Source organism: Lytechinus pictus, chromosome 9, assembly GCF_037042905.1.
Source record: "Lytechinus pictus isolate F3 Inbred chromosome 9, Lp3.0, whole genome shotgun sequence".
NCBI classification, from domain to species: domain Eukaryota; kingdom Metazoa; phylum Echinodermata; class Echinoidea; order Temnopleuroida; family Toxopneustidae; genus Lytechinus; species Lytechinus pictus.
The window spans coordinates 3,789,032-3,816,553 of record NC_087253.1 but is presented as its reverse complement, the minus strand read 5'-3'; the positions used below and the strand labels follow the sequence as shown (position 1 = coordinate 3,816,553).

The following is a 27,522-nucleotide window of genomic DNA, read 5'->3' as shown; positions in this document are numbered from 1 at the left end:
AAAAAAAAAAAATGCACCAGGGTCCTGATACTTACAATAGATCATAATGTCCGTAGCATTCCTTAGGCGGTATCTTGTTCCATCTCACACTGTTAAATCACACACAAAAAAAGGAATCAAGCATCAGTATTCACATCATGAATGTTTATGAGTGCAATGGACAGAATACTTCATGAGGTAAAAGATGATCCATTCAACGAAGCGCAGCTGTGTTGAATGGATCATTCATTTCATCTTTCACCGAATGAAATATTCTGTCCATTGCACGAATGAAAAGAACATTCATTATTTGGTTTATATGACACCTAAAACTTGATTCTTTTTCATATGAAATTTGTGAATTTCGCAGAATATGCTCATGCAGTGCAAGCTTGGTCTGTTATCGTGTACATACAACATGCGAGCTGCAAACACGAGTGGAGTCTGCAGTCTGGGTGCGTGCATGCAATGGACAAAATCGTATGGATCCAAAATTGCACGATGAATGGATCCAAAATTGCACGATTGATGACGTCATTGTAAAATGGACTGAATGATTGACCAACCAATCAAATGACAAGGATCTACATGTATCTAGGTGTCATATAATAAGAAACATTGGATAAGTCATTTTCTTAAACCAATTTCTGGGGTCCAATACATAATAGTTACCATTATAGTATTTGCCATGCAATGGTAACTTGCATGGAATCCTTGATTTTGATTGGCTGTTGATCAGCGTTACCATGGTAGTTACCATTGGATGGCAAAGCTGCCATAATAGTAAGTTTTATGCTCCGGGGCCCTGCAAAGATAAATGGAAGTTTTGTAGTAAACACTGATGTCATGAGAAAGTCTGTAAATTGGGACAGTAAACCCCTAGGGGGCCAGTCAAATATATTGCTGCACACAAGCATGACCTAAAAAAAACAAGTGGAATGCCTCTGGCCGTCTCACCTGCATCACGCGATTCAATATAGCAGCAGTGCTGATTTTGAAAACTACTATAACTCGCACAAGATGTTCAGTGATACTTGGTTACTCTTATTTCCACGTTTTATGAACTAGACCAATACACTTATAGAGATATGATGGCAATTCAACAAATACCCCCAACGTGGCCAAAGTTTTTTGACCTTACATGACCTTTGACCTTGATCATGTGACCTGAAACTCGCACAGGATGTTCAGTGATACTTGATTACTATTATGTCCAAGTTTTATGAACTAGACCAACACACTTTCAAATTTATGGCTGTAATTCAACAAATACCCCAATTTGGCCAAAGTTCATTGACCCTAAATGACCTTTGACCTTGATCATGTGACCTGAAACTTGCACAGGATGTTCAGTAATACTTGATTACTATTATGTCCAAGTTTCATGAATCAGATCCATAAACTTTCAAAGTTATGATGGTAATTCAACAGATACCCCCAATTCGGCCAAAGTTCATTGACCCTAAATGACCTTTGACCTTGGTCATGTGATGTGAAACTCATGCAGGATGTTCAGTGATACTTGATTAACCTTATGTATAAGTTTCATGAACTAGGTCCATATATTTTCTAAGTTATGATGACATTTCAAAAACTTAACCTTAGGTTAAGATTTTGATGTTGATTCCCCCAACATGGTCTAAGTTCATTGACCCTAAATGACCTTTGACCTTGGTCATGTGACATGAAACTCAGGCAGGATATTCAGTAATACTTGATTAACCTTATGGCCAAGTTTCATGAACTAGGTCCATATACTTTCTAAGTTATGCTGTCATTTCAAAAACTTAACCTCAGGTTAAGATTTGGTGTTGACGCCGCCGCCGCCGCCGTCGGAAAAGCGGCGCCTATAGTCTCACTCTGCTATGCAGGTGAGACAAAAAACGTGTTTAAAGGTTTTTTTTTCAGTTTTGGACGCAGGCCGCGCATGCACTCATTAAGGGTATCAAAAACACTGATTTTCAAAGAAAAGGGAGGTTTTGAAAGACTGGTCAATGGTTAATCGCAGGTCAAACGTATTTTTCCAGAGCTTTTTTTTTAAGACTAGCCAAATGTGTTTAGGGTATGTTTTTTCCCAAAGTTTTTTCCCCAGGGTCATATTTTGGTGACAACTTGTTTAGGGGCCAAAATGTGTAAATAAAGCCCGCAAGAAACTTGTTTAGGGGGTTATTTTGCACACAGAGAAAAACTTGTTTAGGGGGTGTTTGGAAATAATTTTTTCATGCATGTGTACAGCAATACATTTGACTGGCCCCCCTGGGAGTAAACCAAAGCTAACTGTCACCATAATCACCCTAGATCACGATCTGGTTCAGCTATATGCAACTAAACTGAACTTTGTGAAATCATGAAATCTAAGCTGAAAAACAATCACGCTGAAGATCGCAACACAGGTGAGCACATGTGGGATAGTTTAGTACAATTTCTTGGGGGAAAACCGCACATCTGGCTGGAATACCAAGCTTTTTCGCAAATTTTTCAAAAATTACACATTTTCAAAAAAAAAAAATGGGTAGTCATTTTATTGGAATATGGCCAATTTAGTTGTGAGATTGTTAATACAACCGCAAGTTTGTTTAAGGACGTTCCACAGTTAAAGTGAAATCCATGTCATTTTCACCAAACTTTGCACATAGATACTTTAGAACCTTAATATTCGAAATATGCAAAAGTTAACATAGGTCCATGTGCTTGATTTTTTGCTATAGAGCTTCAAAGTTCACCCAAATTGATGTTCTTAAGAATTGCGCATTCAAAAGAATTTGGCATTTTTAGACCGCCCAAGATTACTACAATGAGTTTAAAGCTCCATTACTCATTCAAAATACATGAAAAAGTCATCAAATTTCGCAAGAGAGTTAATAATTGTATCGTTAGAATGGAGAATCTATTAATAGTGCTATTTGTTTGCAATTTTAAGTTTAACAGCACTGTCAGTTCTTAAAAATGGCGTAAAAGATAACAAAATCCCAATCTAAAAAATGTAAAATTTCAGTAACAAACTACAAACGTACAATAAATGCTGCACTTTATTCAAAATCCATGTCATTTTCACCAAAATTTGCAGAGTTGTAGAGGAAGGTATACCTAAGAGGTACAAACATTAAAAAATAGGGGTTCATGTGCTTGTTTTTAAACTATCAGCATTTTTATTAGAGCAAATGTGCTTTTTAAAACACCAAAAATGGGCCGAATGCTTAGTATCTATGTGAAGAAAAAATCAAAACCACTCTACCATTTATTCAAACTCGGGCTAATATTCGTGATTCTTGGCAGCACTGCAGAGTAAAGTATTTTGAAATTGAAGAGAATATTTTTTTGAATGGTCCATGGAATAATTCAATTTTTTAGCTTCATGAAATAACGCATCAGATCTGCAGTTAAAGTGCAGAAGATGAGAAAAATCAGCTCATACCCGCAGCTAATTAATCACCTGTTCATCCATTGTGACGTCAGCGCGCAGAGTGTAAACTATGCGCAGATCATAATGCGCACAAATATAACTGTGGAACGTCCTTAAGCTTCTTTAGTTTTTCATTTTTTTCATCTTTTTAACGATTCAGTGGGGATATATAATTTTCAAAGCTAGTTCGCTTGCTCTTTTTCATGGAGAGAGTAAGATTGTAGATTAGATCTGCACTATATCATGTATCATGGCATGGAACTTGAAGATATTATTATTTGGGGCACGATTATACTCCTGGGTATTTCTGGTCATGTACAGGGGGGGGGGGCATTATGGCTCCCTTCAAATCTTGGCCACAGATCAAGCAATCAAGATGATAGTTGCTTTATTAATTTCACTATATCTTTTCAATCAATTTTTATATGAATCATAATTTATTTATTCAAAAATTAAAATTTGGCTGTGAATTTTTTAATAAAGCCCCCAAATTACCATAAGAACACAATATACATATTCATGGGCTGAAAATTTGTCAGGGTGAAGTTGTAAAACAATGCACAAAAACACGGAAAACAAAATTAAAATTGCAAACATATGACCAACCCCCCCATTGCCTATTCATGACACAAGGAATAAAATATGTGATAGCATGCAGAACTATTGAGAGTATTTTTACTTACTCGGGCACTTCTCCATTTGGCATAACGATGTTGATAGTGTCATTGATGAGATTGTATTTCATGATCCGGTCGTTTGCTGTCGTCGATGTCAACGATGGAGATGCATTCACCTAGGGGAAAACAGAAAATAATCAAAATATTTTAAGTCCACAGTTTTCTGCTTCCAATATGCAAATTCTATGCTCTTCAGTGTTGTAAACTTCAAATTCTGTTTTTAGTCAAATGCACAAAATATACATATTCATCTGCTAAGAATATATTTTTGTCTCTTGGACTAAACATCAAATTAGTGGAAATTAGTTTTCTTTACTACTCACTTCGATAAGCCATGGCTTCAAGTTGTCATCAATGATGATGTCATAGCCGTAGCACTCAAAACAGTGTCGATCATTGGCCATTACACTCTGGGAGGAAAAAGAGATATAAGGGCATGAGTGAAGCAGAAAGAGATAGACAGACAGAGAGTGGGTGAGAGACCGGAGGGGGGGGGTTGTTTAAAAAATAGTGAAGTATGATTTAGAGTCATGCTTAAATGCTGATGTGCACACGATATGTAACGCGCAATCTCATTGATTAATACACAGTTGTCTGCGTCTAATAGCACGATTTGACCAATGCAGTGATATACAAATAATGCATGCAGCCGAGTGCGTTAGTGAAAATGCAGAGCACGCAAGGTTTCTTTTATAGGTGCCGCACTGTGCACGAGCCGCTGGCGGCAAGTGCCCAGTGTGCACCATCTGAAGAAACCGAGCTTTCTCTGCATTTACTTTTACGCACGACAGAGCAAGTGCATTATTTGTTTTATAAAATAGCAACACAGAAACAAATTCTTAAAAAGTTACAGTACAGTTTTGTTGGACTTCTACCGCACTGGTTTGCTTGAGCGTACAATGTCAATTTTCGTTGCGCACCTTTTGCACTGCCGTGCATGCACAAAAAAAGTTGGATGTCATGTGACGCGTATTGGCCAATCGCGATGCTTGAAATAATGCACCTATTTTATAATGCCTTTTATACCGTTATGCAACCAGGAATTTAAGTGTGACTCTAAGTCACACTTAAATCTTTGCCATTACTTGAAACATGTACTTTCAAGTACTAACAATAATATATAAGTGTTTAAAATAAATTAGTGCAGGAAAATACAAACATTTGTCAACAAAATTGTGCTCCGATCCTCGATCGTTCCATGATCGATTCATACCACATTGGACACCTCGGCACCTAATTTTTTAGGGAGGGGGGGAGTAGTATAAGTGCAGACTTGACTGGACCCATATTTAGGGGATAACAGATGATCAGATATCTAGACTAATTGATGTATAACAAATGATTTGTGCTTCCTCTTTTGATTTAAAAGACATATTTTTCTTGTGTATATGCAGTGTCATTATTGAATAATTTATCCTAATTTGTTGAATGATTTGTATGATTATATTTCATTTGTGAGAGAAAAAACTAAAAACATCTTTCAAATATATACAACTTACAGAGACAGCTCTTAGTGAATGCACAACCTGCCAGTTCATCTCATCAAACAATTTATCAGTCACCTAGTAAAAAAAGACCAAATACCAACATCATTTCATCATTATCGTCATCATTATCATCATCACTAACACCATCACAATCACCACCATCATCATTATCATCATCATGATCATCATGATCATCATGATCACCATCATCATCATCACCATCACCATCATCATCATCACCATCATCATCATTTTCATCATCATCATCATCACCATCACCATCATCATTATCATCACCATCATCACCATCATCATCATCATCATCATCATCATCATCATCACCATCATCATCATCATCATCATCACCATCATTATCATCATCATCATCATTATCATCATCATCACCATCCCCATCATCATCATCACCATCATCATTATCATCACCATCACCATCATCATCAACATCATCATCATCATCATCTACATCATCACCATCACCATCATCACCATCATCATCACCATCACCATCATCACCATCACCATCATCATCACCATCATCATCATCATCATCATCATCATCATCATCATCATCACCATCATCATCATCATCATCACCATCATCATCATCACCATCACCATCATCATCACCATCATCATCATCATCATCATCACCATCATCATCATCATCACCATCATCATCATATGGCAAGTTCCCCCAAGTCTGCGCAGTCCCCCTTGTCTGCGCGATTCTAGTAAAACTTACATTTAGATATGCAATGAACACAAACTTTACGCATGCAATACATATATTCATTGAAAAATCTGACTCAAAATGGTGGAAAAATAATGAATTTTGGGCATATCATGTGACGGCCTAAAAATCCAGCCTTTCTCATCAACATTCCCGAATCGTGTGCAAAGTGAATGGGTGCGCAGACATGGGGCCCCCATTTTTTTCTTCAATCTGAAAATAACTGCCCAAGGTTTTTTTTCCAAGAAAATCACATATTTCTTTCAAATTTTTATGAGATATTTGGCACACTTACTCATAACAATATAAAGGGACATTATCAACTGAAAGATTTTATGAAAAAAAAAACATGTTAAATCTTTAATAACTCAAATCATTAGGTGCACAGACTTGGGGACCACGATCATACTATTCATACAAAATACATAAAGCAATGAACTATAGAAGGGAGTGCAGTCTTACCTCTTTCCCTCTGGTACCTTCTAAGTGAAGCCTCAGGTTCTGAACCGTCCACTTGCCACCGTGGTGAGAATTATACTCGTCCTGCAATTCAAAAAGAAAAAAACTTCAATCTTCAACTCAAGTTAATGCAATGAAAAATTAAAAGAAAAACATAGTAAAGGTTTCATAAAAATCTATCAAGGATTAATATAATAATTATTTTATAATCACAGATTTTTAGTTTTACTTTGCAATGTCAAGTGTCACAGTTCAAGTTTCCATAAATTCCCCTTTTATTATTTATTTGACAGAAAATACCTTTTTTTTAGAAAAAGAAATGTATACAAAACAATGCATAGGATGATATCTTGAATGCACAAATGGATTTATTTAGAATTAATTGAGAAAATAATATTATTACAATAGGGTTTTGTTTTAGGTTTAGGGTTAGGTTTACAGGGTTCCCAGCTTTTCAAGAAAACAACATTCCCTGATTTTTCCCTGATGAAGTTTAAATTACATGTACATGTATTTCAGTATAAAAACCATAATGTAAAACTTATTAGTACCACCATAACTAGTCACTCAATGGATGTTGTTTTGATATCAAACAAAATATAACAGAGTCTGACTGACTACCGTGCTTTCAACATTAGGGCTGATAAAAATTCCCTGGTTTTTCCGTCATTTGAGACATTTTCACCTGATTTGTGGTATTTTTTAAATCAAATTCCCTGATTTTTCCCTGTCTGGAAAAAAAGTAAATTAATATTTCCTGATTTGCCTGATGGGCTGGGAACCCTGGATTAAGTGTAGGGTATAGTGTTAAATCCAGGATTGAAGTTGGTAATTCAACTAGGGTGTGGAATTTATAACTGAGCAAATGCCATGGAACCAATATATAATATAGAAATCAAAATCATTTAGTGGCCCCCACCGATTTTCAAAATCCTTGAGCTGCCCCTAAATTGGTCCAGTGTCCCATAGCACAAAGGTTAGCGATTAATCGTACGCTTGATTTGCACGATTGATTGTACATTGTAGTCGATGGAATCGATCGTAGAACTATGTTCGACGATCAATTGCTAAGTTTGTGTTAGTGGCCCCTGATTGGACGTTGATCTATGGAAGCTCTCGTTCTCAAGGCTAACATAGAGGGCCTCCTGACTCCCAATCCCAGTGCCAGTCCTTCGAGGTTCGGAGATGAGAGGATTGGCCCTGGGTTAGGGATTAGGAGTCCGGTGGGTGTTTCATTAAAGGAGAATGAAACCTTTGGAACAAGATCACTTGTGTGAAAACAGAAAAATCAAAGAAACAGATCAACAAAAGTTTGAGAAAAATCAGACAAATAATGAGAAAGTTATGAGCATTTGAATATTGCGATCACTTACTGTATGCTATGGAGATCCTCAAATTGGCAATGCGACAAAGATGTGTGATGTCACCTGTGAACAACTCTCCCCATTACTTTAGTATATATTTCACTTAAATTGCCTCTTTTATCACATCTATCAGTAGATCATGTGTTTTTTCTATAGGAGGGCATGTAATACAGATTTTTAAAGAATACATCATGGATAAAGAGTTTGTATCACCATATTAAGAAAAAGCAAAAAGAGACATTTTGAGGGTATATAGTCCATCAAAGGGAAAGTTGTTCACATGTGACATCACACATCCTTGTCGCATTGCCAATAGAGGATCTCCATAGCAATAGCGATTGCAATATTCAAGTGCTCATAACTTTCTCATTATTTGTCCGATTTTTCTCAAACTTTCTGTTCTTATTCTTTTTTTTTTTTTCGACACAAGTCTACTTGTTCCAAAGGTTTCATTCCCCTTTAAGCTGTTCATAAGGTAAGAGCGACTCACAGAATGACTGGTGAACCTTTCTTAAGCACTAAAATGAATCACCAATGAACAAGGGTGAATATCATTCACCACAAGAGAGGATCCCAGGTCGTTCTTAAAGTCACTCCTAACTTACGAACAGATTTATGAAACAGCCCCCAGGATCCCTCTATGTTAGCTTTGGGATAGAGAGCTTCCATACAACAATGCCCAATCTGGGGCCCGTTTCATAAAGAGTTACAACTGTTGTAACTTGGCCATTAATGGCAACTACCTTGGCAACAGGGCTCAGCAGCCAATAAAAATCAAGGTTACCATGGTAGGTTACCATGCGGCTTCAACTGTCTACTTTCAACTGTTAACATGTATAATTTGATTTTAGCTGAAATTTCTTGTCTTCCTATGTATTTTCCTTAAGCGCTTAGAGACATTCTTTGTGATAAGCGCTATATAAATGATGTTAATTATTATTATTATTAGTTGCCATAATGGCAAAGTTACAACAGTTGTAACTCTTTATGAAACAGGCTCCTGGACTACCCCTAAATCACTGTCATCCCCATAGCAAAAACTAATAATAATCAAGGTAGAATATCATAGCTCAAAAGAAAAATATTCTAATCTTCTAAAGAACAGAACTCACCCCAAATTTCTGAATTGATACGTTGGTCAGATGAATAAACATGTTATCAAGCTCATTCACGTTAGCGCTGTATTTGACGGTACAAAAACGACAGAAACCTTGTCGGTATCTATATCGAAAAATAAAAACAAATATCAACCGTAAGTGTAAGACAAGGCAAAAGCGATTTTGTGTCTCGCCCACTTATGAAAATAACCAGAAATATTGTGATTTGCGAGGGCATGCAACAGAATTGTATCAAAACTTCATTGTGAAATGACTGGGATGGAATAACACTTGTCATAGGAGCCTTGCACGTAAACTTTAATGTTGACCTGAAAATTACCTTTGACCTTACCATGTGACCTCCGACTGCAGCATAACATGCAGGTCCCCCAAGTCCATCTACCATCCAAGTTTGGTTGAAAAGCAACTTACGGTTGTGGAGTTATGTGTCATTAGGTTTGTGACGGACGGACGACGGACAACATTTGGATCCCTAAGTCTCGCCTTCACCTCTGGTGGGCGAGACAAAAATGACAGATGGTGCGGAGCTGCCAAATTTTTATAGGAAAAGAAAATTGGCATACTGTACATCCAACGTGACTGGGCTGAAAAAACCTGAAAAAATCTCAAAATTTAAATATGTTGATGTCAACTCAGAATAAGCTGGATTTTAGAGTTCGAAAGAGTTCATCACAGGTATCAAGAGACTGTATCAGGAGTCTGTTTTCAGACAATATGAGACTGCCACCATTGCTATATTTTTTAAATACAGACTTTTCTAAACGATCTCAAAATTGTCAAATTTTGAGATATGAGGATTTTATAGCCCAGCCATGATTTGTATTTTCTCAATCGACTTTTCTTAAAATTTCTATCTTTTCACAAAACATCAATCATTATAATGCAACACGATGCATAACGTTGTTCCAAAAGCTCTAATGGGCATTTTCACGGTAACTGATGTTACACGGCATAATTTTACACACTTTTCATTGTGTGTATGATTATCTCTAAAACAACAAATGATGGGAGTTTGCTTAAAATGTGTGTAAAATTGTGCCGTGTAACGTCAGTTACCGTGAAAATGCCCCAGATGTTTCTACTTGTATCACTATCTATATAATAATAATAAAAAAATCACTCTAAAAAAGCTTTGCTCAACGTAATTACTACAAAACACAACGACTTCACGCAGATGATAATCTCAAGGTGAAATATCACCAAAATGCACACATTGACATAAATTCCCCTTTTTTCTACTTATATGACTGGCGAACCCCTTCTACTATTATGACTAGCAACCCTCATCTATTTAACCACAAATAAGTGAAAGATAATTTATTCAAAAATAAAATTGGCACAGTTTTTATCATTGGTAAACAAATTGTGCAGATTTAGGTCCCACCCCCATTATACTTACAAATAACATTTAAGAGGTCTGTATGATGTGACTAGGACGTAGATTCGCAGATCAAACTTTTTTCCTCCAATCAGTAGCGGGTTATCAATGTACTTTGAGATCACATAGGCATCCTTCGCAGAAGGAGCTTGGAACCTGTCCGAGAAAAATGAAAATCCACACATTATTGTTCCGAATTCATAATATTATAATAATGGTCTTTATTGGTACATCAAAAAACATTCGTTGCAGCCAAAGGCTGAATTACAAATGCTAGTACAAGGTAAAAAATATGACATATAAATTGACAAAAAACGCAAATATACAAACAAGGTATATTATGTATGGATAAAAACAAATAAATAAATAAAACAGCCAGTCAATACACAATAAAGAGTGACCTCCATTCGACCTTGCAAAAGTAGCAAGAAACATAAATGAGTGACGATATGAAATTAGGTTGATAAAAAATTAATAAGTACGTGTGGAACGGAAACAGTAAGAACAGGGAAAAAGAAATGCGTAACAATTGGCATAGTCATTGAATAGCATTGTGGATTATTGGGTGTAATTGAACAAAAAGGCGATTAACAAGGTCGAATGGAGCACTGAAACATATAATAGATTGTTGGACATGCAACAAAGTTTTAACAAAAGTACAAGTCCGCCCCAGCAGAAAGTCGACCCGAACGAAAAGATAACCGAAATAAGCATAGCACTCTACATTTTACATTCTAGCCGATCCACCTCTTTACATTCAAATCAACCTACAGTAGGGGCAGACTTGGCTTACAAGAGAAAAGGGATAGGGAGAATGGAGAAACAGAAAATTGGAGGAAAGAAGAAAAAAAGATATAGGAGAGAGGAAGAGAAAGCAAAGATAGATGCAATGCCAACAATATCAAATATTACATATTACGAGTACAACATGCTATTAAAAAAAGGAAAACGTTAAAAATGTAAGAGACAAAATTGCAACTCAGTATCCAGATCATACAAAGAATATCATGGCCCAATCGTCGGGGGACAATAGTGACTCTATATGCTTGTGCATGGGCCCATACATTTCTCTGTCACAGTTGATGTTGGATATGCTTGTGAAATAGAATCTGAAACAAAAATAGTCTGAAAATTCATTTTTCCCAATTGATTGTGGGCCCGGCAGCCACTGCGCAGCGCCAGATTGACTTTGCTCTATACCTTAAATTGTTGAAATGCCAAATAGAGTAGCAGTAACTTCCAACGTCTTTTGGTCTGACGCGGCTGAGGCTTTAACTCCTGACCTCCCAATTGTGAGATGGACGCTCTACCAACAGAGCCAGAATGTTCATTTAAAATGATAAAAGCCCTTTCACATAGAGCCGTGTTTAGTACCATCTGTCCCCATCTTAGGGCACCTTGTTACAAGTCATTACACATCATCACAGACACCATAGATAAAACAATAGGGACTGCAGGAAAACTGTGATGAAAGGACACATAAAATTCTTATCGTGGGATTCCTGCTGAAATTCGCAGCACAGACTTTAGACAAGTTGCCAAATCATTTTTGACAGGAATCCACCAACACCATCATCATCACCACCATTATCATCATCATCATCATCATCATCATCACCAACATCGTCATCACCATCATACTCACGATGAAGTCTTGCTATCCCTTGACCATTTCTTGATTTGAGATAGTTTGTTGATTAGAAAGATGCCTATTCCACGTGCTGAAAAAAAGGGGGAAAAATGAATAGAAATATAAGTGAGTGGATTAAAAGCTTAACATAAAACATATATAATCTAAGTATTATTTGTGTCCTCTGGCCTGCTTGGTAAATTATGTAAATAAAAAAATTTACTGACACTTACTATCATCATAGCACCATTTCCCTTTTGGTAAAATAACTCAAGGGCCTGTATTCTGAAGTCAGGTTTAACTTAGACCATGGTCTAACTCTGTGCTAAAATTATGGGAAGCCAAAAGTGTCAAAATTTGTATTAAGTTGTATGTTTCTTATGTTTACTGTGCTCTTTCCTGATTCATCGATGATGAAGACAATAATCTATTTATGCTTCCTAGACAATTATGAATGATTTGAGAGCCAAATGAGCTGAAATAAGATATCTCTACTGTTAGTGAATTATGTAGCAATTGGCTATCCATACCTAAACCACAACTTTAAACCTGACTTTAAGTTAAACCCGACTTCAGAATATGGGCCAAGATGTTTAAGAAGACAGAGATAAATAAAGAGAGAGACTTTGAGTAGCTCTCAAAGAAAATTTAAGAGATAACAAATGTTAGACCAAGTGGAAGCAATTTCCACAAATTTGGTCCCTGTGGCAAGATAAAAAAGAAATGGAAGAGGAGGGGAATAGAGAGAGAAGAGAGAGGAGGTGAGAGAGACAGAGAAAGACAAATATAGACGGAGATAGACAGATATAAGAGACCAACAAATATAGGAGACAGATATAGGAGGAGACAGACAGATACATGAGGAGAAGAACAGTCTATATAGGAGGAGACAGACAGATATAAGAGGAGACAGACATATATAGGAGACAGAAAGATATAGGAGTAAACAGATACAGGAAACAGACAGATATAAGAGGAGACAGACAGATATAGGAGGAGACAGACAGATATAGGAGTAAAAAGACAGATACAAGAGGAGACAGACAGATATAAGATGAGACAGAGAGATCTGAGTAAAAGGACAGATATAGGAGGAAACAGACAGATATGAGTAAAAAGACAGATAAAGGAGACAGAGAGATATAGGAGAAGACAGAGGGATATAGGTGGAGACAGAAAGATATAAGAAGAGACAGAGAGATATAAGAGGAGACAGACAGCTATAAGAGGAGACAGAGAGATATAAGAGAGATATTCCGACGAAGATTCTGCTAGGATCGAAAGCTTAGGCCCCTTTTTGACTTTCTAATTTACTCCATTGGCTCTCTTTTATTAGATAAGCAGTTTTCAGCAGCTTCTTTTTGCCACAGATATAAGAGGAGACGGACAAATATAAGAGGAGACAGACAGCTATAAGAGGAGACAGAGAGATATAAGAGGAGACAAAAATAAAAAGGAGACAGACAGATATCAAAGGATGGACAGACAGAAGGAGAGGGTATTACCTTTTCCCGTAGGCTTCATGATCCAGGTACTAGACGGATTCTTCCTAAACTCTTCAACAAACAGGTTATAGTCAGCCGGCAGTAAGAAAGTGACTGGGATGAAGTCTAAACAAAATCAAGATAAAAAAGAAAGAAAGTAATAATGATAATAATAGCGGTGTACATATTTACCCAGGGTAGCCACTTCAGTTTCAAAAATTGTTCTCCCGACAGGCCCTGCAATCATTATTACCCCGGCTTTAGCTCAGCTACATAGGCGCCCAAGCATTCAAGGAATTTCTTCATACCGGGATTGGGTACCCATCCACCTCACCCGGGACCGACCGACCGACCAAACCAACCCAACAAACCAAACAACAAACCAATCAATAGTTACAAATAAATAAGTAAATAAATAAACAAATATATACATAAAATAAAACAATGAATGAATGATTCAATGAATACACAAAAAGATAAATAAGTGAATGAAATAAGGACTTACGAATCAATCATTCAGTCAACCAATAAACAAATAAATAAATAAATAAAATCAATGAATTACCTAAGTGCATGTATTTGCCCTGTTCATCCTTCTCAGCCAGGGGGCTCCCTTCCTTCTCAAGATCTTTCCGATAACGTTTAATATTCTTCACCATCAAGTCCTTGCGTGTCAGCTCATAATGGTTTGGAAAGTGGTTCAAAACTCTGGTTAACAACGAGAACAAAGTAGAGGTTTACAACACAGGTACGATAATAGGCACAGTAGCACTAGTCCCCCCATTCCTTATGGAAAGTGTTTTTCTTAAATTTATATTTTGAAGAAAAAAAACTCTTCTGGGGATGTATATGTAAGTCTGATTTTGGACTGATATAAACTTACCCCTTTTGCATGTAAAAAAAAAAAAGAGAGAAAAAATAGAATCGTTGTCTCTGCCCCTCCAAAAATATATGTAATTCTGGATTTATCCAGGTGAAATACATGCATAATTACAGGTTAAATTCAAGATGGTGAGGGCTATTAATAAAACATATAAAAGAAGGGTGATTATGTTAATTAAAACTCTTGCAATAAAATAAACAATCATATTATTTTTCTGTGAAGATTATGGTATATTCCCATTTTTTTATATCATAATCAGAAATCCAAGCATGTATTTATTACATACCTGCCAACCTTTGATAATAAAAAATCAGTATCAAAGCTACGAGCCCGGGGGGGGGGGCACTCGACCAAAAAAGTGGTAGGGGTGTGCCGCGGGCGAGGCAAAAAACGGGGGCCTTGGAGCGGGCTTATTGTAAAAAGGAGGGTCCTCGGAACGGGCTTCGGAATTACAAATGTTTGTGAAACCGGGGGTCCTCGGAACGGATCTCCGTATCTCTGTGAGTGCGTATGCATGGCTATGGAACGGGCAATCGTGCATGACGCAGCTAGCGCGGCCTCCGCCAGGTGCGCTCGCGCTTAGGCGATGGTCGAAAAGCGCTCTACGGCCGCTTTTCACCAAAATTGCAGCTCCTTCTAGCAGATCAATGCGACCGTACCGGAACGTACGGCGTAACGAAAAATATGCGAAGCTTTGGAACGGATTTCTTTCTTCTTTTTTCTCGATAAGAAGGAAATGCTATGCCTTGGAGCGGCTTTCTTTGTTCTTTTTCTCAAAAAGACAAAAATGCAATGCCTTGGAACGGAAATTTGAGTGTAAAAATGGGGGTCCCCTCCGCGGCACATACCCACTATGCATTATATACTGAGTGCCCCCCCCCCCCCGGGGCTACGAGGGCGCCGAGCGGGTGTCCGGCCCGCTCCAACGGTAGGGACTGTTTGCATTTTCAGCATGTAAAAGTAGCATTTCCCTACACTTTTTAAAGCACACCAGAGGATGACCTACATAGAGTCGACCTTAATTTATCAATTCAAAAGTTTAAAAAGGTCTTTAAAATATCACTTTTGTGACAAAAACCCACCCAGTTTCATTCAGGTGTGATTTGTTTTCATTTAAATCTGTAAGGAATAATTTTTCTTGTTCACCAGAGCTCTCAAAAACTTTAATTTTGAGCATATTTTTGTGAGGCCCTCTATTGGTAAAAAAATATACAGATTCTCTTTTTAATTAGAAAAAAAAAATAATTTCAAGAATTCAATTGAATTTTGGGCATGGGCATATTTTTTATGATGAATTTAGATTTAAGTTGCCCCTACATTATTAAAAACTGATGTGCCAAAAAATCAAACATTTATTTATCCAGCCTAACGTTACATCATCAATGCAATCATGCATCAAGGGGAAATAAGCAAAACATTGACAATCTTATTCATGTTATTTCATCACACAGGGGTTACTGACTGAGGATAAGGTTACATCATAACGTACAATGGATAAGTGTTTGTTGGTATAAGAAAGCAGATTTCAACAATGACAAAAACGGAGCCGAAACTAACGGCTGCATGCGCCCGACCCGCACCCACCACAGCAATTGCGGTGCGGCATGCGCCGGCGAGACTGAGGCGCAGCAACACAGCGGGCGCCGGGAGTTTAGGCAAGCGAAGCAAGTAGATTTGGTGTTCCGACTCCGAAGGCTCAATTGAGATCAGAAGTTGAAATTCTCCTTTCTTCCTTAAAAATTTGACAATTGCTCGAAAAAATAAAGTACAGATCAATGTTAAAATTGCGTGGGATAGATCTAAAAGTTAGAGTAACTGCGCCGGTGTGCAGCCGTTAAATCAGCGCAGCAGACTAAGCAATATACCACTAGCCCACTACACATTCTCTAACTCACTCCCACACTACAAAATCATCCAGTCGTTTGTGCGTCTTACAGCCGTGCATGCGTTAGTCGCATCATACAGCCGTTTCAATAATTTCAACACTAAATTGATTACCCAAAAAATCGGAATTTTGGTTTGAAAATTCGGAATTCGGAATGGAGGTCGAAAAATCGGTATAATTCTGCCAAAATCGGAATGGTTGGCAGGTATGTTATTACATGTATTCTCTACTCATGAAAATTAGATTATGGCATGAGAGAAACAGATTTGACAGAGGCTGTCTTAATATGCACTGATTGGGCAAAGGATGGCATCCCATATCACCAAACTGTGGAGAACTGGCAATCAGAGTTTGGTATACTTTGCTCAAGACAACCCAGAGTCCGTTTCACCTGGGGGCCACTTTCAATGACGAGTGGATACCAGGCGCGAACAAAGAAACACGTAAAAAGGATATCTTTTTTAAGATTGGGCACTTTACGTATAAACGTAATAAGGGTGTCAAAAAAACTAAAATACTGAAAATGGTATATATTTCGCCAGGAAAGCTGTGTGTTTACGGTCAAATTTGCAAGGGTATAAAAAAGACTAAAATGCTTTTATATAGGCCTAAAGGATGTACTTTTTGCCCCAACACTACGTGTTTGAGGTGATTGGAGCAAGGTGTGGGAGGTGGGGGAGTACTAAACCCAATGTAAGTAAAGGTAAAGCAGATGTCCGTGACATAATTAAAATATCGCTGTACTTGTTTAGGGGGTCAAAACAGCCGTTTTGTTACCGGTTTGTTTCTTTTTAACGTTAGGGTTTCACACGCCTATACTTTCAGAATTAGGAAAAAACATGTTTAGGGTGCTTTTCGAAACCCCATGGTTGCACCTGGTATCCATTCGTCAATGGAAGTGCCCCCCCTCGGGCCAGTTAATAACGACTTGTTTAAGACTTTATAACTATGAACAAGTTTACTATCAGCCAATCATATTGAATGATTTCAGTAGCTTGAAACGTTTTTTGCAAATTTGTAATCATAATAGGTTTTATGAAATGGACTCAGAAAGTCTCAGATCTTGACTTACTGGTCATCTTGCATGCGATAGCCACTGTCAACATTGAAGATATTTCTAGTGGTCCCTACCGTACTCCTGAAACAAATCAAAAAAGATAAAAATGAAGAGAGAGACAGGGAAAAATAGAAAGGGGAGAAGAGGGGGGTCTTCTTTTTATTTGGCAACCAATCAATTTGACTATTTTCGCTATCATAAATATTATGATGGCGAAAATAGTCAAAGCAGAAAATATATATTTTCAGACTTCTATTTAAGATTTCTAATTTGCAAAGTGTGGGATGAATCAACATAATAATAATAATACTAATAGTCAGTTCTTGTATAGCGTATAACAAATTATAAATAACATATTGTTCTTAACGCTTGACCTTTTAATAGGCAGAATCTATGCGATGCAATTGGATTCTCTTCAATGTTTTTCAAGGGCGTCTGATCAAAATAAGACAGAGTCAAACCTGTCATAGCAACCACATATCTTTAGTGAAAACCTCACTTTAGTGGGGCCACCAAAAAAGTTTGAAAGAAATTTATGTGTGTACAGTGTGCTACATGTACTTACACAAAGATACTACAAGGGGAAGATCGGACAGTACATAGACCGTGCGATGAAATGCTTGGGAAGAGCGCCCTACAGCATTGAGCAAGTTTTTTTTTACCTTTGCGTATCGCGATATGGTTGTGGTACAAAACATATGAGAGAAATGGTGAAGGGGTGAAGGAATAGACGATTTTTACAATAATTTTTTTTAAATTCAGTTTTTTTTCTTAAATTAGAGATATATATTTCAGAGGTTTCTGGGTAATAAAAGACAGAATTATAATTTTTTCCATGCGCCGCCCTAGAGACCTCTCCAAAATCCCCTCTCTCATTTTCCCAATATGTTTTATACACAGCCGCATGCTGATGTGCGATGGTTTACTTACTCAACGCTATTGGGCGCCCTTCCCCATGAGCATTAATCGAGCATTTCAAAAAATCGCTGAAGTGTCCGATCTTCCCCTTGTAATATCTTTGACTTACATAACTTGGCTATAAAGGCAACCTGTCTAAAGTGGCCATTATCCCATTTTTCTGCTTCCTTCACATGCCCTATAGGGATGGTCCGGGCTGAAAATATTTATATCTAAATAAACAGAGTAAAATTCACAGAGCAAAATGCTGAAAATTGCATCAAAATCAGATAACAAATAACAAAGTTATTGATTTTTAAATTTTATCAATATTTTGTGAAAACAGTTATATGCACATCGTCATGAGTATTCATTATGTGGGCTTATCATGTCACATCCCCACTTTCCATTGTCTTATGTTATTACATGAAATCATAAATAGGATGTTTCATTTCTCATAAATGATGTGTCTCCATTATGATGAAATAAGTTGCGGCAGTAAATATCTAATGCACTTAATCAGTTGTCAATCCAATTGTTTCAGTTCTTCTTAAATTTTTTTGAATAAACCTAATTTCATATAATAAAACACAAAAGAACAAGTGGGGATATGACATTATCAGCCCACCTAATGAATATTCATAAAGACATGCCTAGAACTTTTTCACCCGAAAAATGCAAAACTTTAAAATTCGATAACTTCGTTATAATTTGTGATCCGTCTTGATCAAATTTTCAGCATTTTGCTTTGTGAATTTTACTCTATTTTAATATTGAGATATAAATATCTCCAGCCTGGACCATCCCTTTAATAGAAAATTTTGGCTGTAGACCTCAATCTGCATACTTTTCTTTTACCGTATTTGGATCTACAAACTATACATGTACACACAGTTCTAAAACCTTTTCCAAGTAAACGGGAATGTTCTTATATCCAGTCACTTTATCTGTCAGAAGGCAAGACTACGGAGCCTTTAAAGTGCCATCGACTTGACGACTTGGATAGATACTTTATCTCGCCAATTCGACTTATAAAAACTTATATGTCAACATGGCGAGATACGGTATCTTGCCAAATTGACTTATAAAACATTATATGTCGACATGGCAAGATATGAAGTGTCCAAGGCCCGGTGAGAGTCAAAATATCTCGCCAAGTTGACATATAACTTTTTATAAGTCAACTTGGCAAGATGACGTATCTCGCCATGTCGACATAACCTTTTATAAGTCAACTTGGCGAGATAATGTATCTCGCCATGTCGACATTATAAGGTTATTATGTTGACATGGCAAGATTAAGTATCTCACCAAGTCAATGGCACTTTAAAGGCTCCGTACAAGACACAAAATAAATATTTTTTTGTTTGCTGTAACTGAAAATAAAAAATGTGTCGGTTAGACCTTTATTTTTCTGTCCATGTCATGGATGATTTTCTTTTGCAATTTGCACCATTCGCCAGTAAACCCCCCACAAAAAAAAACAATAATAATAAGGTGGGTTGGCACATTTTTTTTGTGGGGGCAGGAGTCAAATTTGAATTACAAAAAGGTTGGCAGGTTTGACAAGCATCACTCAGGTTATGGACAAAAAAATTGGGGCATAAGTTCTTCTCTGGTCTCTGAGCTGTATTCTGCTTCCTTCAATCATGAAGATTCTTTCAGAAATATTTTAATGAATAATAAATACATCAATGAGAAAAGGTGCTGTATAAGAAATCATATTTCAAATTTTGCAAACATAACTTAAAACAAAAATTAATGGCCAATTTTTAAAAAAAGAGTTTTGGTGTAAATAAGAGTCTATGAATGATGGTGGTCCCCAAGTCTGCGCACCTAACAATTTGAGTTAAAGCTCGTGGATAGTGTTGGTAAAGGATACAAAAATTCCAGTTGAATGGATCTTTCCTATTGAATAACGATTGCTGATGATGATTCAATGCGAAATTGACAGAATTTCTTCTTGGAAATATTAAATTTTAAATAAACTCCGAGAAATAAAATCATTCTCCTCGGCTGAATTTCAAAGACAGTTCGCTGAATTTATGCGCACTTATATAGCGCCCACTTTCGTCCACGACTGATTTTTCCCCCTGTTAGTTGATCACTAGCCGTTCCACTTTTAGCAAACCGAAATATCCCTGCGAGCGTAGTCTGCTAATTCCGTGTGCGCGCTCGTCGATCATTGTTCCTTAGTTTTAGCATGGCCTCCGTCGAGTTTCTCCCCCAGCGAGTTCGGCGAGGAGCACAGCTAGGAAACCGATTAATTTTTGTTAGATGGGTTAGATAATTATTTAAAAAAATGTGGACTAACTTACCCCTTATGCTGTCCCTCCAACCTGTAGTTCACATGTTACAGTAGTTTATTTTGACGTTCATGAAAACGTATTAGAGATGAGTCTGTCAAAATTTTGGCTACAAATTTCCACGTGCGACAAGATTGGTTCATGGTTCTTGAAACTGCGAGATACATTATACTGCATGCTGCATGCGATGCGATGCGATGGACATTGGTCACGCTCGCTCAGCTCGGCGCTTCGGCCTGACATTCTCTCACGCTTTATCCAACTCTATGCATTCTGTTCATACACAGTTTTGCGTGTACGATGTGTTCATGTCTTTCACGTCATATTTCAGCGCATGCATTGGGGAAGGGAAATTAATTTGGAAGTGGGAAAAGGGAGAAAAGAAGAAAGGGCAAGGTAAAAAAAAGAGGATAACAAGTAAAGGAAAAGAAAGAACAAATGAGGCAAGGGAAACAGGAAATAAGAATGGAACGAGCTAACATGATAGCAGAGGCAGATCAATTTCGCGGCCAATATCACGAATATGGGGGGGGGGGGGAATTTTTCACCCATTATTTTCCACGATCGACCGCTCTGAGTTGATTTTTGTTTGTTTCTTTCTTTGAAGGTGTATACCTAACAGTCAGCTTTATTCTTATAAAACAACATAAATGCAGGGGCCGCAGAATGGTTTTCAAAGTGAGGGGGGCTGAGTCAAATGTTTTTTTTTGGGGGGGGGGGGGGTGACCATGCAAAAAATCACAATCAAATGGTCATTTTTACTTTTTTGAACACGGTTATGGAAAAAAGCAGGGGCTGGAGTCCCCCCTCGCTTCCGCGACCCCTGAAATGTATAATCCTATACGTACTATTCAATATAGTGCGAGTGATGCGCGAGTTAAAATTTTTCGTAAATGTCATATTTTGTCCTGAAAATAAAACATCTAACTAATAACTATACTGCAAATACGAAGCACGAGCAGATTTTTTTTTCATATATATTCTGGCCTGATAAACAAGGGACCTGTTCTGATTGTAGTAGCCATGAAGACGATACATAGGCCTATATAATTATGATGGCCTATTTCAAGAATGGAATAATGCGAGCGCGAAGTGCGGGCTGAACATTTTTGACATTCCAACAAGAAAATTGACATTCTAAGCATTAATCCTGAACTGAATAGGTATATAACTAGACAATACGAGCAATAAGCGCGATGGGGAAAATTAAGATTTAGAGCTAAAAACGGGACACTAGTTCATGTTTTGTAAGGCGTGAAGATGGGTAATTAGGCATCTTCCTACGTAATGCGAGCGGGAAGTGCGAGCAGAATTCTAATCTGAAAACTATTTCAAACACTGAAAATGAAACTGACTGGATGTGGATCGCACTCAATAAATGATTCAAGCGCGAAGCTCGAGCGGATATTTTTCGGAAATTATTCTGACCTAGGACGGGAACATTCTAAGGACATTTTGTCATATGAAAATAGAAATTATCTACCTATTAAGTGTCCCCAAGCGCGAGATGAAAATTCTTTCAATTATAAAAAAAGACAATATAGTGATTAGCAATTCATGAAATGTTATTGTTATTATCTTATTTATTACTCTAATAAGCCCAATAAGAGCGAGAAATTTGTTAATATCAATTTTTGAAAACTGGATATTCTAAGTATTTTTCTATTTATGAATAGAAGGCATTGGTTGATATATCTTTAACAATTAATGCGAGCGCAAATCACGAACCGATTTTTTTAAAATAAATTGTCATGAAAAGGGATTTTAAATAGTTTGTTATAGAGATAAATAACTAACCAATCGAAATGTGAGCGCGCAGCGCTAGCTGATAGGTTTTGACAATCAGAGCTGATATGTTTTGACAATCAGACCTGAATAAGAATATTTTGAGAATTTATTGTAAATACGAAGACTAGAGATTGGGTACTTGACAAATAATGCGAGCGCGTAGCGCGAGCTGCATTGATACTCGATCAGACCATAAACGGACTACGGCTGCACATTAAAAAAAATCAATTTGTAAATCAAGCAACGTGATATTTTAAGCTCCATATCAGCCCATTGAGGATTATTTGTATCTCGATATCAAACATGCAAGTGCGAGCGAAAAATTCATATAGTGATATGAAAGATTCTTATTTTTTTTGTATTTTCCAAGTCTTCTTCTCACCTTTTTGTCTTCCTCCTCTTTTCCTCCTTTTTTTCTCCTCTCTTTTCCCTTTTTTTATTTTCCCCACTCCTAGAGGGACCCGGGAACTTCGCCCTGGATCCGCGCTCGCATTATTCATGTTATTAATCTAGAAAGATCCCAAATTACTCATCCTTTTCATTATTTACAAAACATGAATGATGTGTCCCGTTTTAGTCTAAATCTCTTTTTTTTTTACGCTCGCGCTTCGCCCTCGCATCAATAGTTCAGTGATATACATATCCTGTTTACGTTTACAAAAAAGCTTAGAATTTCCCTTCTTTAGGTAAAAATGTACTTCTATTTGATTGTTGAAATATGCAACGCATTCATGGCTAACTGCAAGACGTCCTTGACAGGTGCATGGTTCCTTTTCGATCAGATCAAAACGTATATTTAAAATTTCTGTTCACGCTTCGCAGTAATTATTTAGTTGCATATATACATGATTCGTTCAGGCTCACAAACATTGCCCAGAATGTTAAAATTTCAAATACAAAATTAGCTCGCGCTTCGCGCTCGAACTATTTATATAAGGCTTATGAGATTATTAAATATTTATGTTGATTTATAGGAATACAGCTAATGGACTACCCCTTCAAATAAACATACATAAATCAACTTCGAGCGGCCGATTGTGGAAAATGTGACTGAAAAATCCCCCCCCCACCCATATCAGCGAAGCTGGATCCGCCCCTGTACCCAACATATCATTTGTAAATATGCCTCTATAAAGGAGCTATATACAGTTCTTTACTTGTGTTTCTGCTCAGACTCATTAGAAAGGTGCAAATTGGAAACTTGAAACTGATCATGCATCCAGTGCCATTTGGCCAGGGTATACCAATCATGGTACAAGAGCGATTTATATAGTTTATGGCAATATCGAATTGGACTGTGTCAGGCAAGGTCGCCAATTATAGTAAAAAGATTCTTATAAAATTTTACGTTGTGAAGAAAGTTCAAAAATGGTCACTCGTTTCGTGTTAGATGTCAAGTAAGATTTTTTATTTATTGGAACGTGGAACAAAAGAAAATGTATCATTTTGGATTTTGAAATAAAAATTGGTGGAAACAGCAAAACAGACGGGCCCATATTTTATAATAGCAATTTTCGTACATTTAGCTCTATTGTGCAAGACTCTCTTACACTGGGGAAATGAAACAGAATATATGATAAATGACCATGCATGAATGAATGAATAAATGCATACAATTATTAAAGTAAATAAATAAAAATGTATGTCTATGAGCAATTTTCAAAATATACCTTGGTCGCCCCCAGCCCTGATCCGCCAATTTACATGTGGAAAGAAAAATTATGGGAAAACTGGCGTATATGCTGTATTCTCGACCGCTGGTCTTTCTCACATTCATAAAATATTTTGGGAATAAGTTTTGACTTTATAAAATTATGAAGTCAGAGATCTTTTCATTACAAGAGATTCGTACTTTGTTTCGTTGACAAACAAAAATTACACGTTTTATACAGCCGAAGGCCAAATACTTGCTCGTGCAGTATTATTTTGTCCACCCTATGCGATTGGTGAGGTGGGGGGGGGGGGGGTAGGCCTATTGGGGAAGGGATAGGCCATGCAGTTGAACAAATAGGCATTTTCACAAGAAAGTGTGTGTGAAGAAATAATATTACTTCAATACACTATGAATTATGATGCAATTAATTTAGGCCGATATCGCAACATGTTTGTTTTGGGTTTTTTTGCTTTTCTCTCACTCATAACAGTCCGAGTGACAATATATATCCGGTTATTCATGAGGGACGTGTATCGTTTGGTTGTCAAGTTAGAAACAAAGAATTGCAATAATAAAGTTTGTCAGACTAGACAAATTCCCAACGACTCGTTCCCATGCAGCTCGATCCCCACCCAACCCCCCTCCCCTACGTTCTTTCTTTCTCTATATAATTTCTTTCTTTCATTGCATTTTTTCCCCTTCCCGTTCTTTCACCTCCTTTTTCTGATAATGACTTGAAAATCGATCAGTGCTTGGCTTGTAAATCATTGTCCCTGCCATTTTTTTTGCATCTCTCCCACAGTTCAATGTTTAATTAAAGGTCAAGTCCACCCCAGAAAAAAGAAATGTTGATTTGAATCAATAGAAAAAAATCCAACAAGCATAATTTTGAAAAATTCATCAAAATTGGATGTAAAAATGAGTAAATCAGTATGGCATTTCCAAATTTCACATAGCCTATATTTTTCACAAAATAGTTATATGCACAACTCAGTATTATGCAAATGAGAGTTGATGATGTCCCTCGATCACTACCAACCGCGTAGCCAGGATTTCATTTTGGAGGGGGCGGTAAATGCACGCGAAGCGTGCCAACACTTACAGAGCGCGCGAAGCGCGCTCCCTAGGGGGTGGGTGCAGGGAGTGGGAGTTTCCCCCTCCCTTGCGAAGCTTTTGGTGTTTCATAAATTAAAATGAAAAGGAGCCGTCTCTCTTGTCTTTAGTACCTATATATCAGCTCCAATTCAGTTGACTATATTGTGATTTTGAACATTGTTTTCAAAAAAGATTGTGAACGCACAAAAAAGGAAAACAATGGAGGAAATTAAAATGATAATAACCCCGCGCGAAGCGCGGAAACTAAAGCGTTTTATCAATTTTTTGCCATGAAAAGGGTCCCGAGAAAACGGTATTCTCAGACACATATTGGATACTTCCCTTGGAAAGATCAGATTTGATTACAAACAATTTAGCGACAGTGCATATCTTTAACTCGCAAAACAGAGGAGAAGAAGTGTATATGCCGGGAGGAAGATATTCCTCCCCGCGCAGAACAACGAAACTCTGAAATTTCAAAGGGCAGACGTTTCATCAAATGCAGATATCTCTAATACCCGATCGGCTCTAATTCAATTAATTTTCTAAGATTATTGAACTTCATTACAAGGAAAATAGTGCGCAAAAAGTTGAAACTTCTGTGATTTATTGAAATTATATAAAAAGGATACTTAATTTCTTTGACTTATCCTGAAGCGCTTCATTTTGAATTATAAAGAAACTTTGGTGTCATTCAAAATTTCAAACTGAGGGCGCAAAACAGGACAGGAGATGAATGTGCAGGGAAATGACATGAAGTTTAATAGAATTTGATAAAAAATATTGTACTTTTTTATTTAATAAGATACGAATTTTATACCTTCCTCTTTTTAAATTAGGAACCTGTTTGCCCCCAAAATTATGGTTGTTTAGTAATGAGCTGAAAAGCGGGAGAAGTTGACTTTATGGAGGTGACGGCAGAAATTGATATAAAGATTTCACCCAACCGGAGCCGACCCGACCAGAAGTTGCGCGATCAATTAAAAAAAAAGATAACTTCATATACTTCGGCCTAACCATGCCCTAATGTATACATTTGAACTTTACCCGGCAAGAAACACATATATAGCTGAGGTGGAAAAACAGGGTTAGAGAAAGGGTGGGGGGAACAATGGAGATCTTCAATATTGTCATTTAACCGCGCGCAGCGCGGAAGCAAAATTCATATATAAATCTAGAGCAATTAGAGTGAAGGAGTTTCTCTTTTGAGAAAAAAAAAAGAATAAAAAGAAAAAAAAAACTCAAAGCTACCTTTCTTCCCTTTCCTCCCTTCCCTTTTCCTTTTCTCCTCTCTTTTTTCTCTTTTTTTCTTTTTGGGGACGTTTTTTTTTTTTTTGGGGGGGGGGGGGCGACCGCCCCCACCGCCCCCCTGGCTTGTTTGAATTATATTTCAATTAGAGATTTGAAAATAAGGACCAACTTGACTGAACCATAGATATAATCCTCAGCGGTTATTCCACATATTCAGGAAAAAAATAAAATTATGGGGAAATATATAAAATGATATCGAGGCCCTATATCGACGTTACACCCGACCCACATTATTATTTTTATTGTTCTTTTGGTAGGCCTATTTAGTTAGTGAGATAGTGGTTATTACCATGTGAAATGGCCATATTATGGAAAGATATACGATCAAACTGAATAACATTATTTACAGAACTTTATCCAATAAATTACTTATTCCATAGGAGAGCCAGTTTTCTGAAACTCGGCATGCTGAGCTGTATACTAGGCCCATGGTTTCGATTGAATCAAATTATCTCGGGACACGCAGGATCTCTCCATGTACATGACCAGTGAACTGAACTCTTCATGACCTTTAGGAGGCCCGGTATACAAGATCATTGCATGCAATGTATCTGTTGACCTTATTACGTAACGTCTCCACACGCACTATTCAACACAAACACACACACTCATACCGTACACGTGTACACCCACGCACAAGTGAATGAAATTCCCGGCCAGTCCTACTGCATACACAGAACATACATCAAACGTGCACACTGTACTAGTCTACGAATTCAGACACAATTAACCCAAAGACTGTTTATATATCATTTTAGTGAGAATTAAATCAATGCATTTCCAAAACATAAACAGGATGCACAATCTTGGAATTTTCTTTGAATGTAAGGGTTCTTTCTGTTGGTTTCATTTTCCTTTCTTTTCTTTTGAATCATTAGAATCGTAAAATAAAACTTTTTGTCAATCTGAAACAACA

General features: G+C 37.1%; 1 protein-coding gene across 1 annotated transcript in view; it reads right to left on the bottom strand.

Moving 5' to 3' along the window:
- LOC129268425 (polyglutamylase complex subunit TTLL1-like) overlaps positions 1–27,197 on the bottom strand; it is a 33,451-nt gene extending 6,254 nt beyond the window's left edge. Inside the window, exons 1-12 of the mRNA XM_064104493.1 lie at positions 26,976–27,197; positions 17,571–17,636; positions 14,296–14,438; positions 13,752–13,856; positions 12,262–12,337; positions 10,638–10,772; positions 9,233–9,341; positions 6,760–6,840; positions 5,559–5,621; positions 4,383–4,469; positions 4,066–4,175; positions 36–89 (exon numbers count right to left, since the gene is read on the bottom strand). Coding sequence (XP_063960563.1) covers positions 36–89; positions 4,066–4,175; positions 4,383–4,469; positions 5,559–5,621; positions 6,760–6,840; positions 9,233–9,341; positions 10,638–10,772; positions 12,262–12,337; positions 13,752–13,856; positions 14,296–14,438; positions 17,571–17,636; positions 26,976–27,013 — 1,067 coding nt within the window. The 5' untranslated portion in view covers positions 27,014–27,197. The remainder of the gene's footprint in view (positions 1–35; positions 90–4,065; positions 4,176–4,382; positions 4,470–5,558; positions 5,622–6,759; positions 6,841–9,232; positions 9,342–10,637; positions 10,773–12,261; positions 12,338–13,751; positions 13,857–14,295; positions 14,439–17,570; positions 17,637–26,975) is intronic.
- Between the last annotated feature and the right edge of the window lie 325 nt (positions 27,198–27,522).